At 44.9% G+C, this 17,158-nt stretch overlaps 1 protein-coding gene and 1 long non-coding RNA gene across 2 annotated transcripts in view; one reads left to right on the top strand and one right to left on the bottom strand.

The window, feature by feature from the left end:
* The window catches only part of RGMB (repulsive guidance molecule BMP co-receptor b), a 28,378-nt gene extending 12,016 nt beyond the window's left edge, over positions 1-16,362 (bottom strand). Inside the window, exons 1-4 of the mRNA XM_025388968.1 lie at positions 15,912-16,362; positions 14,870-14,945; positions 11,298-11,551; positions 5,081-5,589 (exon numbers count right to left, since the gene is read on the bottom strand). Of these exons, the coding sequence (XP_025244753.1) occupies positions 5,081-5,589; positions 11,298-11,551; positions 14,870-14,874 (768 nt within the window). The 5' untranslated portion in view covers positions 14,875-14,945; positions 15,912-16,362. The remainder of the gene's footprint in view (positions 1-5,080; positions 5,590-11,297; positions 11,552-14,869; positions 14,946-15,911) is intronic.
* Positions 12,428-15,919, top strand: LOC112626689. The gene is made up of 3 exons (XR_003119943.1): positions 12,428-12,576; positions 12,747-12,923; positions 14,360-15,919. It is a non-coding gene; the product is annotated as an uncharacterized LOC112626689 (long non-coding RNA).
* Positions 16,363-17,158: the final 796 nt, after the last annotated feature.

Here is a 17,158-nt window from a genome sequence, read left to right as displayed (position 1 = left end):
TCAGGGAAAGAATTACATTAAGCAGGGAGCTGTAACTGCAAAACCCTTTCCCATCTGTTCCCAATATGCCTCAACCAGTCAGAACTTCTTAGCATCTTCATAAAGCAAGGCGGGTCACAATAAGGAGCAAATCTCCAAAAGATGGCAAGAATGACCAATGCAGCAATATAATCACAACCAAAATAAAAGCAATCTTAGACTTTAAGGATTAGTTACAATGTATCACCAAGAGAGTTGTAGTTTCCTTGTGGAGGGAAAATGGTCTATTTTTCCCCCCAAAATACTATGTGTCCCCCTCTTTATAACACTGCGTGCAAGAACAGTGTCTTGCATTCAAACACAGACCTATCAATGGAAGAACCATATCCCTTAGTCTAGAAAAATAATGATAAACACTATGTAGCTCACATGGTTTCCATAAAGATGCTAAAAACATAATGGGCTGCAAAAACTTAGCTACAATAAATGTACTAGGTCTGGGGTCAACAGAGGACAGATTTCCAAACCTTATGCAGAGATATACTTAAAATGACAGCTGAAAGCTGTTGCAATGCAGGCATGTCTGGTTCTGATTTTGTAACCAACAAAGAATGACCCAGAACACTGGTTTACATGCCCACATGCTGTTGCCGAACAATAACTACATGCTAAGGGGCACCAGAAAGCAGTAGACCTACCTCATGCTCTAGCAGCCTACAAGGCAATGGTGTTTCTTACAATGGAAAACTGCAGGTTATAGTTTGAAGAAGACATTAACCAACAGCAAACCAAACTAAGTCTTTCTACATCTCTAGTGTCTTCAACCAGTGGAAATTTTCAAGAACTCCCAAGAAAGTAGCTGCAGAATTTGAAATTCAGGGTAAGTATGGAATTTAGACTATATCCATAATACATGATGGGCAGGGTATGCTACCATGCTTTGGACAGGTGGTGAGTGCTGCCCATAGGATTGCCAGGAGCTGGTGGCCCTTGGCAGCTCCAAAAACATACAAGACAGGCACCTCAGAGCATCTGCCCATCTGGCCAATGGTCATCTGGCTTGGTCAAGTACAATGAGCACAGTCCTTTCCCAAATTCAAATGCCTTAAGGTAAACCACCTTCTCTACTCAAGAGTGAGGCACAGTAAAATGTGTAGTAGAAGATCTGCAATAGGACCTGTTGTCATCCCCAGTCTCACTCCTGCTTTTCATTTTGTGTTACTGAGGTAGAAGGATAGCGTAAGAAAGCAAGAGTGGTGAAAAAGGATACAATCACATTAAAACAAAAGGAAAAATAAAGTGAAGGAATTCAAACTACTTGCACAAAAATAATTACTAAAAACATTTCCATTATTTGTTTAGGTATGCAACTTAATAATAAATGATTTCTGAATTGTTTTTGAAAAAGGAGTAATTTTGAATTCCCTGGACACTGCCAATTTTAATATATGCTATTGGGAATATATTTGCAAAAGCAGAATCTTTCATAAAAAAATGTATTCCCCAATCACCTTCTGTGATCATGGCATATACAGATTCTTATTGAACCCACTTAAACAGAGATACAAAGATCCATAGAATGAATGAAACAGGAGTTGAGACTGAGAGGCTGGCAAAAATAACATGCAAAAAGTCAAGCATCCTCACAAACAGATGATCTGGTTTCTCTTGTGTGTGTGAGGTACAAGACAACTGCTGACATGTGCCCTCTCTGGAGCCTGTGAAGGGTGGGCTACTTCCTCCTACAAAACAAAACCTGCCTTTCTTCTCAGTGTAGCTGATTCTGCCAGTTCAGAGCCTATCCCTCTCACCTCTTTCTGAGTGCCTGCATGCCTGTAGCCGCCTCTCACAGCCAAAGGTGGGGAAGATGGCCCAGAGCTGATGTGGATGTCAGCCGAGGTATGTGTGTGTGCCAGACACCCCTGCAGCCCCCGGGGTGGAGAGATGAAAAACCAGCCCTGGCTTCCCCTTCAGAAACACATCTACCTGGCAAGGTAGCCAACTGGCACAGGCTCCTCCAAAGACAGGGAGGCAGGCAGAGGGCAAAACGAAAAACACAGAGGCCTTGAGAAGGCATACCTGTGCACACCACGACCGATGGGAAAACAAGCCTACCTCTCCCAAGGAAGGGGAGGAGAGGGCCATGGTGGGGAAGAAAACAGTAGACCAGGGGAGATGAGGCAACATCATTAAGCACCGCAAGCCTGTCTGCCTTGAACTCATTGCTTGCCATGTAGAAAAAAAGAAAAGGTTTAGCTAATATATGACCCCGGATAACTTCATTTTATTTTATGGTGTTTAGATTTTCCCACTTTGTCTTTTTTGTGATAAGGAAAAGGGGGGTACTTAGGAAAAGGCAGAGCTCACAAAGTTGGGCTTGAAGATGGCTTGCTTAAGAAGCCAGGTACCCAGGACTGAGGAGCTGTCTTAGTAGCCTCACTGAGCAAAATATCCTAGGGTCTAGTGCTTCAGTGCAGTGCTAAAGGGAGCGAAATGAATGGATGTTTACAAAAATTTCAGTATCACAGCTGGCTAGCTAGTCCAAGACATCATCAGTCTTTCAATCTAGTGGCACTGCGCGTGTGGGTTATTAAAAACGCTTGACTACACAAGGATGATCTGATATCTACAAGGCACAGTACTAGGTTACCCAACAACTGGTCTATGCACTTCTTAAATTCTCAGTAAAGCTGAGATTCCCATGAAAAAATTTTTCAAAAGATTTTTCAAAGAAAGTATTGTGGTAGACATTAAGAGAAAAATTCAGATCTTGTTTAGAACTTATTTTATAAGCACTTTGTGCCTCCTATTGTTTTTATTTTTATTACCACCACTTTTTTGTGCTTAAGGTTTTATTTTGGTCCTATGTGGGTAAAAGGAAATCATACTACAAGATTCTAGGACTTTCTTTGGTTTCACCAGCACACGTCATACTAGTATTGAGACAGGTCTTCAAGAGCAACCTTCCAGATGCTCATGGTGCTTTGGAGAGAGTTACAAAGAGAAGAGGGGTGGGGAACCAAACCCAACAACTCCTAGAGGTCGTGAAATGAAGCTACAGAATAGCTTGCTGCTAAACAGCATGGTCACCAGATGTGGGAAAATACTTTCCAATAGTGCAATTAAAGACCAAGCATTCTCATCATCTACTTGAATTTATGTCAGAGGACCACTTTCTCCAACTTTTTTTGAATGGGTAAAACCTTTGATCCTTATTCCAAACTGAGGGAGAAAACAAGATTGTCCTTTTTATTTATTTGCTAAAAATTACAGCTAATTCAACTGAAATAAAATGATCTTAAATACTTCAGTGTAAACTGTTCCATTTATATAATAGCAATTTTCATAAGGTTATCCCCCACATATTTTCACCATAATCAGTAACAACAGAATTCTGAAAGACTGAATAACAAACAGAAGTGACATGAGTGGATGGAAGACATGGAGAATACAATTTGAATACTGGTTCTTGTGACGAGAACCAGTATTTCCCCATGTACAAGCTCTGATTAATCTCTATAGTTTTGTTTGAAGGTTACTCTGCCAAGTCCTCAATTATTTGCACAATTGATGACTTTTTCCATTCTCAATGGACTGCCTTCTTTCAGTTACCCAAAGACTATTCCTAGCTTTCATGTGCCATATGACTCTGCAGTAATGATGGATTTGGGGCCACGGTTTCTCTTATAACTTCGTAATTCTATAACTCTATATAAAACATAGCAAATACATATTCTGAGATATTTATAGAAAAAATGATTTGCATACATACAAAACCAGAGGGAGAAAACTTTGAGATATGGAATTTGGTAAGGCAAAATAGAAGCTTGAGCTTTTACTGAGAGTTGAAGTATAAACATTTTGGAGCTCCCCTAAGATGTCTAGACCAGTGTAACAGTCGTCTTTGTTTAGGGAAATGACTTCTAGTCTTAAATTTGTGACACCCCAGGGTGTCTCCAGATATCTCCCGAGGTGTTGTAAAATTCCCTCCACAAAATGCCAAGTAAAATAACTCTAATTCATTTAAAAAGTATGCCACACATGTTTAGACGCAGGGGAGGGTGTCCTGGAATCAAGAGAACAGTCTTAAGCATTTCAAAAGCCTGCGTCTTGTCAATTACATTAAAAAAATCTAAATCAATGTTTTTGAATAGATACAATAAATGCAGGAAATAAAGCAAGATGAGATGATCTATGCGTGTGGTTTTGTGGTTGGAAAAGACAGGGAAGGAGGTGGTTAGTTGGGACACTATTTTAGCGGAAAACTCTTTTCACTTTACTTACTAATGGTTGGATTAACACTGACTGTCAATTAGAAACCCAGTTCATAGGTCCTCTCTACCTGGTTGCACTAAACACTGGTGCCTTGAAGTTGGTTTCAAAGATCTCTGTACAGTAGTAGTTTCTTTAAAACAAATGAACACAGACTACAGAAACCGGTAGCTAGTCATGGTAAGCTAAATTTTGTCAGTGTTTCTCTTAGCTTCTGACTGAAACTGTTAACCTGAGGCCCTGAGATTACACAGAGGTTACACATTGCTGCTCTGCAATATCCACTTATTAACCTTCTTGGTCATCAAGAAGTTAGTAACTAAAACACCACCTTGGGTTTACCACTGAGAAGTTGGCTTACTGCCATTATGTTTTACTATACCTTCCAAATCTCCAATAAAATGTTTTCTGATAGGTCACTGCCTCAGGCCTCACAGCTTTCTTTATTCAGAACACCCACGTCAATCATCTGATAAATCTGAACTTGGATTTCTTCAAGAGTCATACATATATGCACTCAAAAAAAGACATCACTGAAAAAAGCATCCTTTTTTTATTAAACAGGCCTGTCTTTTCCCTGGAGAACTCGATTTCACTGTTTACTTTTTATTCTTCATATCACGGTCTATTTAAAATTAGAACCACGTTTACATTCCAATGAGAAATTCCTTACTAAGTAATTTTTATTTAACCCTTTATCAACTGTTAATTGCTTTCCAAAGAGAAGTTCCTTTCAAACTAGGCCCTTTTTGGCACATTTCAAAAGTTATCTGAAGAATCAAACATCTGAAAGTTGAGTAGGGAGAGGGAAAAAAGAAAGTATACTTGCCTTATTTGTAGCAGTAGCACTGGATCCAGGGACCACAGGCACGTTTGTCACTTGAACTGAAAGATAATTATTATCTATGAGTGGCCAGGCCCCTTCCACTTTGCATGTTTGGAAGTGATCCTTGAAAGTTCTGAGGTGAGGATCTCCAAACAAGCCACAAAAAAGGTAATTGGGAGGGTTCTGGTCCCCTCTCCTGTGTTCCCTGGCTCCAGCGTGGCTGTGATAGTTGCAAGGATCATGGGTCACTTCGGGGTTGGTAGAGGATGTGGGTCCATCCTTGGAACAATTCCTCTGGCTCATGAGGTCACTGATACCCAACACAGCAGAATGGTATACCAGGTTGCCACGGCAGGCTTTTGAAGTTCGCTGGGTGCAGCCAGCATAGGCACGCAAGGCCTTGCAAAACTCAGAGTCAAAGCCGTCAATGGCAGAGTTCAGGTGAGAAGTCAGGGACACAAAGTCCGTGGTACATTTCTGGATTCGACATTGGGCTGGCTGTTGGCAGTCACCTATGGGAAAGAAGATAAGACCAAACATTTGTAAACTCTTCTTAACTTCCTGGGCTACATGAGAAAATGGCATTGTTATTTGGGAACTGTTTGTTCTATTTTATATACTGTACTCCTGTTTTAAGAAACCTTCAGAAATAGGGTTTCATTGTGTTCCTGTGTCTTCCTCAAATTAAGCCACTGGAAGAAAAACTGCATGCAATTAGTTAACTTAAAACTTTAATGCATGAGCCACTGTGAACGAACATGAGTCTAGTCCAGTGATCACAGGTTGAGTTTACAAGGGAATAGTAAATAAAATATTTTATCAATGTTGCTATTTGTTTAGAGGTTTTGAAAAAGATTCCTCTACTCTAAGGTTACGCCAAAAACATGAACATTGTTTTGGTTTTCCAAAATTGCATAACATCCTTCAGAAAGCATTGGAAAAGCAGCACTAGGCACAAAAATGGTTAAAACCTTCCCACCTCAGGAAGGTGTAAAATCCTAAATGATAGTATAATTAGTTAAAACATCTTTACTTCATTTACCTGTATGGCTACAGAATAAGAAAACAAAACAAAACAAATAAAAATCCAGGTACTGTCATTCTACTTCTCCTGAGGCACATTTACCAAGAAACTTAAATAAACTGACACAATTTTCTAATTTCTACAAAATGTAAATGCTCTAAGAAAAAAAAAAACCACAAGATTAACTTGACCAAGCTATATATTTGCTTTTTCCTTACCATCTATCTCCACTATCCTAGGATTCTAGCTCCCAAGCAGATCACAAGTAAAAGCACACTAAATAAAAACAATTCATATAAACATTATGAAAAACCAAAGTATTACTGCCCTATTAGTTTAAAAAAAATCAATTTCCAAATGATGCTTTTTACCACTAGTTTCTCGAACAAAAATTTATAAAATCTCCTAAAGCACAAAAAGCACAAGAACTACCAATACTAGGTCAGTTTTGTGCCCCCCAAAAATTTAATATTCTGTTCCATAAAATGGAAACAACAGACTTAATGAAAAGAGACACTATTCTTTCTCATCAACTGCAAATTTTATATAAATGAACTGTAACACACATTTGTGTTACATAAAATCTTTATAGGTCTTTAAACTATAGAGACGTCTGTTAATCTCTTTAAGTGTGAGGGTCCTCCATCTGAGAAATGAGGAAGCTATTCTAAGACGAAATTTGTCATCTTTTCCAGACAGTAAATATCTTCTAATTTATACTCTGGATGTGGGAAAAAATTCAGGGCCAGTAGATTATTATTAAATATATAATTATTTCAAGATGTGGATGCAATAAACTTTAGGATGATATCAAGATTTAGGGAACTCCATCTGATAAAGACTTAAAATTAAGTCTAATATTGTCTTAGAAAGCTATTTTAACATTTTCACTAGTAAACTGCTCTTAAACCTGAATTTAGTAGCTTGTAATCTGTTTCTGGCTTTAGCTGGGAGAAATAGGTGGGAGGAGACAACTTCTGAAGACAACTCTGTCACCATTTTTAAATCTGAAAAATTCTAAATTTTAAATTTTAAATTTCAAATCTTCTTGGGTTCTTTTGCTTTGGCCAAGGCTTCCAACAGCCTTTTGCTACAGAGATGATGGGAGGGAAAAGGGCTAGAGAGAAAGTGCATTTGGGTCAAAAGGGGAAAATACTATGTAGTTAAGGCTTGCTATTCACTTTAACCTGAGTCAAAGATTAAAACATTTTGATATGTTGGAGCTATGGATTTACAGCAATCATCAAATCATACTTTAAAAAAAAAATTTACAAAAACATCTTTGTGTGGAATCTATGTTTGCTCATTCCAAAGCTGACAAAAGTAGCTCCCGGTATTTACAGAATTTCTTTTTCCAAAGCAGATCAAATAATTTTTGGCTATTTTTCACTAGAACCCAAATCAAACTGAAACAGAAATTAACTAATTAATCCCAAAAGGGTTAAAGCCATTTTGCATATGGAAAAACCAAGGCAAAGCGATATTAAAAGGCTTGTTCTAGCAGATTCATAAAACAGCTAGCATTATTAAACCAGGAGGTGGTGCTTTCCCTCAAAACTTGTTCTTCCATCACAGGTCATGTCTCCTCTTATTTCCTAACTCTAATGACAGTACTTGATGGCTAAAAAAAAAGACTTAAGTAGCCACTGTATTTTTTTTTTCTTTTAAAATCAGATACACAGAAAGCAAGAAAATAAACACGGGGCCAACATCTCAGTGATGAGGAGCTCTTAAGACTACAGATAAATGACAGCACAAGAACTTACCGCTAAACTTGCAGTGCCTATTTGTTCTTTTTATGGTCTATAAAATCTATCTGAGCATGCGTTTCTTTATAATTATTTTAAACAGTCATAAAATATCAAAAGTAAGAACAGTATGGAAATGCAGATGGAATCATTCAGAAGGAAAGAAAAGTACAATTTAGTTTCCCAGCTCCCTTTTCTTTCTTTTTTTTGAGACGGAGTCTGGCTCTGTCACCCAGGTCGGAGTGCAGTGGCGCGATCTCGGCTCACTACAAGCTCCGCCTCCCGAGTTTACGCCATTCTCCTGCCTCAGCCTCCGGAGTAGCTGGGACCACAGACGCCTGCCACCTCGCCCGGCTAGTTTTTTGTATTTTTTAGTAGAGACGGGGTTTCACCGTGTTAGCCAGGATGGTCTCCACCTCCTGACCTCGTGATCCGCCCATCTCGGCCTCCCAAAGTGCTGGGATTACAGGCTCGAGCCACCGCGCCTGGCCTCCCAGCTCCCTTTTCATACCTTCCTTGCAACCCCCCGAACCTTTCCCTTTTTCTTTTTTTTTTTTTTTTTTTTTTTGAGACGGAGTCTTGCTCTTGTTGCCCAGGCTGGAGAGCAGTGGCGGGATCTCGGCTCACTGCAACCTCCACCTCCCAGTTTCAAGTGATTCTCCTGCCTCAGCCTCCCAAGTAGCTGGGATTACAGGCATGCACCCCCACGCCCAGCTAATTTTATATTTTTAGTAAAGACAGTGCTTCTCCACGTTGGCCAGGCTGGTCTTGAACTTACGACCACAGGTGATCCGCTCACCTCAGCCTCCCAAAGTGCTGGGATTACAGGCGTGAGCCACCGCGCCAGCCTACACCTTTTCCTTTTTCATAGCAGGTAGGTGTTGACTGCTTAAACAAATCTCAAATCAAACAGATCTCCTGGGGTTCTTTTGCTTTGGCTAAGGCTTCCAACAGCCTTTTGCTACAGAGATGATGGGAGGGAAGAGGGCCAGAGAGAAAGTGCATTTGGGTCAGCATTTTCAGCTTCGCTGTGGGCTCCTATATAATGACTAATTTGCAGCATACACCCAGAAATATCCAGGCTTCATGAATTTATAACGACAATGCACACTTTGCCTGTTACAGGCGGTAAAGTAAGCCTCCTGCCAAAATGCCAAGACAATGCGGAACAGAAACAATCTCAAGGATGTAGCCAAGAAGGCCATGAAGTGTATGAGTAAGCAAGTAACTCCCATATTGGATCTCCATTCACGAATAGCAGAGATTTGCTTAAAAAAAATGAAACTAAAAGTACTCCTTTCATACTCTCTTCATTCCCCAAGGGCAGAATGAAAACTCTGCAGTTACAGATTTCTCTACTTTTGGGTCAGATCATCTGTGATCAGTGTGACAGTATTTTCATACTAGTTACTGAATATGCCAAAGCCTTTGTGGGTCTACAGCTTTCATTTAATCATTTTTTAATGAGTCAGACATAAAGACCTCACCATTCAAGACAGTTTCCTTAACACCAGGACTACACGTGTGAATCTGCAGCACAATCACCAGTTTATACTAAAAGAAATGAGATATTCTGAAGCTGAACTAAGTGAAATGTGGAGCCATATGGCGTGCTGAGGCAGATGATAAGGATTCCGGCATAAAATATATAGTATAGTCCATCTGCAAAGAGCACTGGCACTCTTGCTAGGCTCCCTTCTCTGAGAAACAACCCGGGCATTTAAATAGCACCACTCTTCAAAGAAATCTCTCAAAAGCAGCGTTCTTTTCTTTAACAGGATTAATCGCTTCACTCCAATAAGTTGTCCATAGAAATCACTCACCACATTATGTTGGGTTGAATCTAATGGTGACTTAAATGAGGACACATGAAGCTACTGAGAGCTTCACATTCCAAATTCTTGAACTAAGACACCCTACTTTTCTAAACCTTTAAGCCAACTTACTATGCCTTTCAAAGGCCAGCAAAGAAATCTTCAGGGACCACATTCCAATTCTGTCACAGGATCCTATGGCAACTATGGGAAACAATATCCAAGCAGCCAAGGGGGACAGAGTCCCACCTAGCACAATTTCCATTTCATGAAACGTACCTTTTTGTATTATGGACACATATTTTTCGCACAAAACACTCCTGAATATATCTTTTAACATATCAGGAAAAATGTTCCACGTAACTACATGCAGATTGACACTATTTCCTAAGGTTCTTAAGTTACTAATTGAAAGCCGTAATCACTCTAAAACTTTCTATTACACTTTTTTATTAAGTCGTCAGTCTTTTCCCTAATTGTCGGTGTTAAAAGGCAGCTATTACATCACAATGCAAAGCTACGCAAAGTAAATTAAGTCTTCTCAGATGCCACACTTTTCCCCCCAATACTTAAAAGACCTCCCTGATTTTTAGCATGGCGGGTATGGTTTAATAAGTAAGTAAAAATTACTCTGCACAGTTGCGTAGCATCGAAGTTCAGGATTCTCCAGACCAGAACGTTGTGAAGTGTCTCATATACACAGGACAAAAAGGTCTCGAAGGAAAAGAAACTTTTCCAATGCTCTGTTTGTTCTCAAGACTAAAAGATAATGCCTCTTTCAACCTTAGCATTAAAAAAAGTTCTTTGTCTAGGCAAATTCCTAAAATAAAATACTGTGAAGAGCGTCCTGGATTTTCATGAAACGATTTTTTTTAAAAGAAAAATAGGTATCACATGGTAGAAGGCTCATCTGCAGGCTTACTTCCCTAGAAACATATTCCTCGACGCGGGGGAAGCGCCGACCTCCAGAAGGCAGCACGGTTATCTGTCAACCCCTCACGGAGCCCGAAGACACCCGGCTAGCCACAGAGCACGAGCTTTTCCCGGGAGACTGATAGCTGAATTAAAAGCAGCTTTTGCCAAAACGAAAGAAATCCCTAGTCAAAAAAGTTGACGTTACTTCGAGATTAACTCCCAGGTTTGCAAAATCTGGTGAAAATCTTTCCATCTGGTGCGCTTCCTTCGCCTCGCCGCCACCCCCAACTCAAGAAAAACAGCACAAGGCTCCTGGTCTCCCTCCGAGGAGGCTGCGGCGGCGGAAACCTGATCCGACCCTGACTTTCAGTAAACACCACCGCAGAGCAATAAAGCATCCGGAACATTTGTCTCCGGCGCGCGGCCCCCGCCCGCTAAGTGTTCGATAAACGGCTGTCTGAGGGGAGATTTGTCAGCGGTCCGAGCCGAGGGCAGGGAGGGTGGGGAAAAGGCTCGTCTCTGCGCCCGGCGGCCGCCCGGTGGGTGGCTGCGTTCCTGTCGCCGAGAGCCCGGCAGAGGTGCGTGTCAGGGGCTCGGGAGGCCTTTCTCGTTGCGCCACGCCACCCTTCCGCCCGGGCGAGCGCCTTCGAGACCCGGGGCTGTTTGGGAACAAAGCTCTCGGCCCCAGGGCTGGCTCCCCTCACGCGCCCCCGTCCTACCTGCGTGGAGCAGCTCGAGGCTGAGCAGCAGCAGTAGTAGCAGCTCCAGCGGCGGCAGGCAGAGCCCGGGGCGGCGGCGCTGCTCAACCTCGGCGGCAGCAGCGGCGGCGCTGGAAGGTGCTGGTCTCAAGCCCATGCCCGTCCATGCAGGTCTCGTGGGCTCCGGCGAGGGCGGCGGGGCGGGCGCCGTGGGGGGCCTGGGCCCGTGGCTGCGGCATGGGCCGGGGGGCGCGCCTCGCTTCCTCTTCTTCCTCCTTCAGGCCCGTGTAGCAGATGGGGCGCCACCACAGCCGCAGCAAGCAGCACGCCGCGGGCGCAGCCAGTCGGCGGCGGCAACAACGGGGCGCAAGGGCATCGTGGCGGCCGGAGGCGGCGGGCAGGGAAAGAGGGGCGGAAGAGAAGACACAAAGACCGTGAGCGACTGCGGAGACGAGTCCCGAGCGCGCCGGCACCCCGGCCCCAGCCAGCGTCGGCTCGGCGGGCGTGGACCTCCAAGCGGCTCGCCCAGCCCTAGTTAGCGGCAGCCGCCGGCGGCCCGGATATCTCTGCGCGGCAGCCCCAGCGGTCAATCAATCTCAGTCCCGCACTGCCGTCCCGCCCCGCCCTGTGCCCGCCAATCTGCGACGCCATCATCCCCCGCCGCGTCCCTCCCTTCCTCCCCATTGGTTTTGACCGCACGTCCGCCCGACTCAGCCTGCCAATCGCAGGACGCAGAGGGCCCTCTCCCCCGCCTGCTCAGTGTAATTCGAGTTCCGTGTCCATCGAGACTACAAGTCCTCTCCTGTGCCGCAACCTTCCTCGCACTCCCTTTCCTCTCCCCTCTACCACCTTCCGCGATTTACTGTTTCCTTGCGCCCAATAGAAATGGGCGACCGCAACTCTCACTCCGGCCGGCGTTACAAAGGTACCGGCCTTTGATCTCTGCTTGAATTAATGTGATCCGATTCATCTTCCCTCCAAGTTTTTTTTTTTTGTTTTTTTTTTTGTTTTGTTTTTTGTTTTTTAAATTTAATTACCCTTCCCCGCCTTGGCCCGGCCAACTTCAGCTCCACCTCCTTGGAGGAAGCTGGCGCTTTTACAGAGCGCCGCGCGGCAGGTCCCCTTTTAGCCAATCACATCTGCGGAACAGCGTTCCGAACCGTTTGCGGGTGTCTGGTAAAGCAAGCTCTGGGCAGTGTTGGAAATCTGAATGTCACCCGCGGTCCGGAGCAGATAGGATGGGCTGGGAAGGTACCCGTGAACTCCCGGCGGAATTCGCTGGCAGCTGTGCGAGGCTCAGGTGTTCTAGTTTCTTTGACATTTCCCTTCCTGAAAGCGGCAAGGAGAGGTCTAAGAGTGGGCAAACTTCAACGTTCGGTTACAGTGTAATTAATGAGTGGTGGGTTTTTATGCAGTGTAATTATGCCACGATTTGTTGTTGCTCAGTGACTTTTTCACAGATTTCTACAGATTATTTCAATTTTCCGCAAATTTCTACAGATTAATTCAATGACTGCTCACTTCCTCCTTTTATGATTGGATAGGTCCGAAAGTGAGGAAAAAGCCAATTGTCTGCAAAGAAAGAGGCTGCCAAGTGGAGACAGAAAAGCAGTTATGAGACTGGTGATAGATTCCAATTTGTTACCAGTAGGTGTGAAGTGGTATCTAATCTCAAGAATGACCTCAAGGCTGAGAGACACTTGATACTGCCCTTGCCTTTGCCTTTCCCCAAACAGCACAGGACCGCCATTTAAAATCCACTAACATCCAAATCGTAGTTGGCAACTCTACACGCTACATTACTCAGAATCTGTAATTAGGAATTTCGTATCAACCACGGACATGCTGATATTCCACACATGTTTAAATGTGCTAATCAATGGACTAAGATAATTGAGGGGCAAACCTTCGGTCTCACCAGCTCACTTCATTATAGACACATTGTGAATTGCCCAAACCACTATGTCCCTAACGAAGGATGCCTATCTGTTTTTACTGTAACTTTTCATTAGTTACTTATTACATACTATGATGACTTACGGGGTAAACACACCTTTCACTACCCACGATATAATCCAAGCCTGTGTATATCCATAATATGCTTAATAATAGCTTCACAGTTGCCTGGAGAAATGACTTTTGGGGAGGAAGGTATATGACATTTTTAGATAATGCTGTGGATTAAATATTATTAGAGCAAAAATTTACTATCTTGCAATTACTTCATATAACTAATGAGGTACAGTTCATGACATACTAAGAAGCATCTTAAAAAAGTAATCAAATACTGATTTTCAAAGTATTTGGCTAACAAGGACTAAAATTTTTTTTCTCTTAATCCAAGATTTAATTCGACCCCTATACAAGAAACACCTCACTTTATTGATCATACTTCAAAACATATACTCAGTAGTTAAGGATCAATAATTTCTGTTTGGTTTGGGTCTTTCCACTCGTGACTTTATCATGTTTTTACTCCCCTCCCCCCATATCCTGTTCCTTAAGTACACGGGTGCTCTAGAGTTTCCTATCAATAGAGGGCGTCCTCGAGTCATTGTATACCCTGGTGTCGTTAAACGGAACTGTTCTTCAGAGGAAAAACTTCATCTCTAAGGCGCTTTATTGCTCCTCTGTTGTAAAATTTGACAAGCTCGAGATTTATAAGCCTAACAATTCACTTTCTATTGCTGCATAAGTGTTCACCCGCTAAAGGAAAATGCTAATTTTCACAATTAAACCGCAAGGTGGTTCCTATTTTCAAGACATAGGTCAGTTGACACACTCGCGGGTAAATTCGTACTGTTCGCAAGAGCAGGAATCAGCTTGGAAAGCAAGAGTGTAGTGAATAGTCGCTTATAGCGCAGCCACTCCTCAATCCCGTGAGCTGCAAGTTACAAAGGATTTTAGATTCTACAAAGAAAAATCGGGGAGGGAGGGAGAAAACAAACATAAAATCGGTGACTTATAGAAGTTTTATGTTTTAATCAGAAAAAAATCATGAAGTGACTGATGAGTGGTGCAACTCACACATCCACCCTGTTTCTTGCCACTGGTACTCCTTCTCCCTTCCTCTTTGTTTTCAGGAAGGAAGGAGGAGACCTGAACAGTACATCCAGAGAATCCAGCAAAGCATACCACGGTATGGACGTGCAAGTGCACAGAATTAAAACACATGTCAGAAACACTAATGGATTCTAAACAAGATGCGGTTTCATTTCCTGAACCTATACGTGATGTTTTTAACTGTTCTCCAGTTAATATGTCTCCATTTCCAGAAATCTAACAGGAGAATCTCTGACTGCTTAACAGATTATCTAGGTTTGCGATTTGTGCAATCCATTCTAGAGTAAGGGCTCCCCGGCTGCTCCCCGGTCACTGTGTACCCCAAAGCAGCGGCTGAAATAGCTCAGAGTCCAACAGCTCAGCGTCAAGCAGCCTGTGGTTTGTACTTACATCATTTTTTTTTTTTTCATAGCAGGAGTAAAAGTTTATTAAAAAGCGTTAGAACAGTAAGGAAAGGAGAGAAAATAATGAAAGTACAACTTGGAAGAGGGCCAAGCGGGCGACTTGAGAAACCAAGTGCCTGTACTTACATCATTCTTAACCCTTCCGCTCCTGGAGGGGGCTCAGCGGGATCAGGGGGCCCCCGAACTTCGGAACACGCAGGACCTGAGTGTGAGAGAAGAGTCCCAGAGCTTGGTGTGAGCAATGCACTCCCGGAGGGAGACAGCCCGGGGCTTGCGAAGGGCTCATCACCCGCTCGTAGACAACGGGCCCCCGCAATCCCTGCGGGCTCCGCCGCTGCTCTCACCGCTCAAAACGGCAGGTGCAAAAAGCATTTGGGAGCCGCTTGCCAGCGCACGGAGGTAATGTGCTTCCTGTCCATTTATCTCAGGAAACCAGTGCAGCCTTCCCTTCGAAACAAAATTAACCTCTCATTAGCCAGCCACTCGTTCCCAAGAAGGCCTTAAAAGCTTTACCGGCTCGCTAATGTATTTAGGCTTTTCTTCCAGGCAAACGCAGCCGCCGGTCTTGACTGCCATCAGCTCAAGGGGTTCCTCTGGGCTCTCCCGCGAGCCAACAGCCGACCTCTCTCCAGCCTAGTCTGGGAGACTCCAGCCAACCCAGGATCCCATTTTGTAGTCCCGGGCAGACCCGACACCCCTGAAAGAACTCCACTCCAGAAGACGCCAGAACAAGTTCCCACGAATTTCATGGGCGCCCTTCACATCAAAACCCCAGCTCCCCTGTCCTCAAGGAACGGGGAAGAGAGCCGGGGAGGGATTTCGGTGGCCAGCTGTCCCTGGGTCGTGGGCGCTGTTTGCTCTGCGGAGCGCCAGCCCTGCACACAGCGGGTGCGGGAAGCGTTGATGGGAGGCTGGAGGGCGGGGTGAGCGTAAATTAGGATCTAGCCGGTTCCAGGCGTGGAGAATCAAATGTGGTCCTATATCTGTAAGTGGCGAAAAGGGGTTTTGGGAGCGCTTTCTCACTCCGGTCCCCCGCCGCCTTGAGGCTGGCAGATTTATACCACACAGGTGGATGGAGACCTAAACAAAACAGTCCCGGCCGCTGCCTGCCGCTCGCCCCCCACGTCCCCTGGGCCCACCGCAAACTTCAACAAAATAAACAACTCACCACAGGCATTCCCTTGTCTGCAGCGCGACGCTTGCCAGCTGGGAAAATAAGCCGCAAGCCACGCGGCCGAGGCGCGGAGCGAAGGCAGCGCGGCGCCCGCCCCTCTCCCCCAGGTTGGGGGCAGCGGGACTCCGGGCGGGAGGGAGGCTCCGCCTCGGGGGCCGCTTTCCCAGCTCTCCGATTCCGGAATGAGCTCTCGGAGAGGAGCTGCGCCCTTCCAGCTAGCCCGATTTCTCCGCCACCTAGGGGAGAGGGCGGGGAGCCAAATCGCTCAGTCCCCCGCACCCCAGCAGCTTCCTCCAGGCAGCTTTTCCCCCAGTCCAGCCTCAAATAGAGGTGAACAGAGAACCCCCTCCTCCCGGCAACTCCTCTGTCGCCACACTGCCCCCTGCCGGCGCTACCCGGCTCATTCCGGCACAGCGGACGGCTAGGGGCATAGGGGCGCCCTAGACCCCCGCGTCCAGGTCCGGGCTCAGTTCTCTCTTCGCCTTCCCCCCACCACACTCAGTCTTGCACAAAGACGCCTTTCACGCCGCCAGCGCCACCCTCCGCGCTGCCCTCCGGGCCGGCGGCCGTGCCTTCGCCCACCCGCGGCACCAGCCGATTCCTGGTGGGCGATTTTGCCACTCGTCGCCAGGCAGGGCGGCAGCGGACGCGTGCGGGCTGTTCCCACTCTGTGCCTCGGCCAAGGCGCCAGATGCGCTGCCCCCCGCGACGTTCTCTAGCTGCCCGCCGGCAGCAGCAGAATGCTCCCCTTTCTCTCCGTAAATGATCCTTAAGGGTCTTCCAAGTGTTTCTAAAATGGGAACAGTGGCGGGAATGGTCCTCTGGACTTTCGCCGAAATAAGGAATCCAGCGATCTTCCCTGACCACCTAAGGTGCCAGTGTGTCTTTACAGCTTAAGAAAGTCAAAGATAAAGACTTGGAAATAAAGAGGGGAGAGAGGGTTTAAAGAGACACCTAAGGCCCAGAGCAAGTGTTACAAAGAATGAGCCCACGAAACGTTCGAGGCAGGACGGTCGCTTCGGTCAGCGTGGAAGGCGTGGAGGGCGAGAAGAAAGCGATTAACTTTCTACCTTACATTGATCTTCCGAAGTAGAAAAACAAACAAGCAAACAAAAAAATTATAGATACTCAGCGGCAGCTAATCGGCGCGTTCAACTCCTGGAACTAGCGAGCTGCTTCTCTTAGTCAAGTCAAATGCTCAAGTATCTTGACTCAGGGAGGTCACTTCTTGCCTCCTTAGA

The sequence above is a fragment of the Theropithecus gelada genome, chromosome 6 (genome assembly GCF_003255815.1).
Source record: "Theropithecus gelada isolate Dixy chromosome 6, Tgel_1.0, whole genome shotgun sequence".
NCBI classification, from domain to species: Eukaryota; Metazoa; Chordata; class Mammalia; order Primates; family Cercopithecidae; genus Theropithecus; species Theropithecus gelada.
The sequence above is the reverse complement of the archived record's forward strand: the minus strand, read 5'-3'. Positions and strand labels throughout refer to the sequence as shown.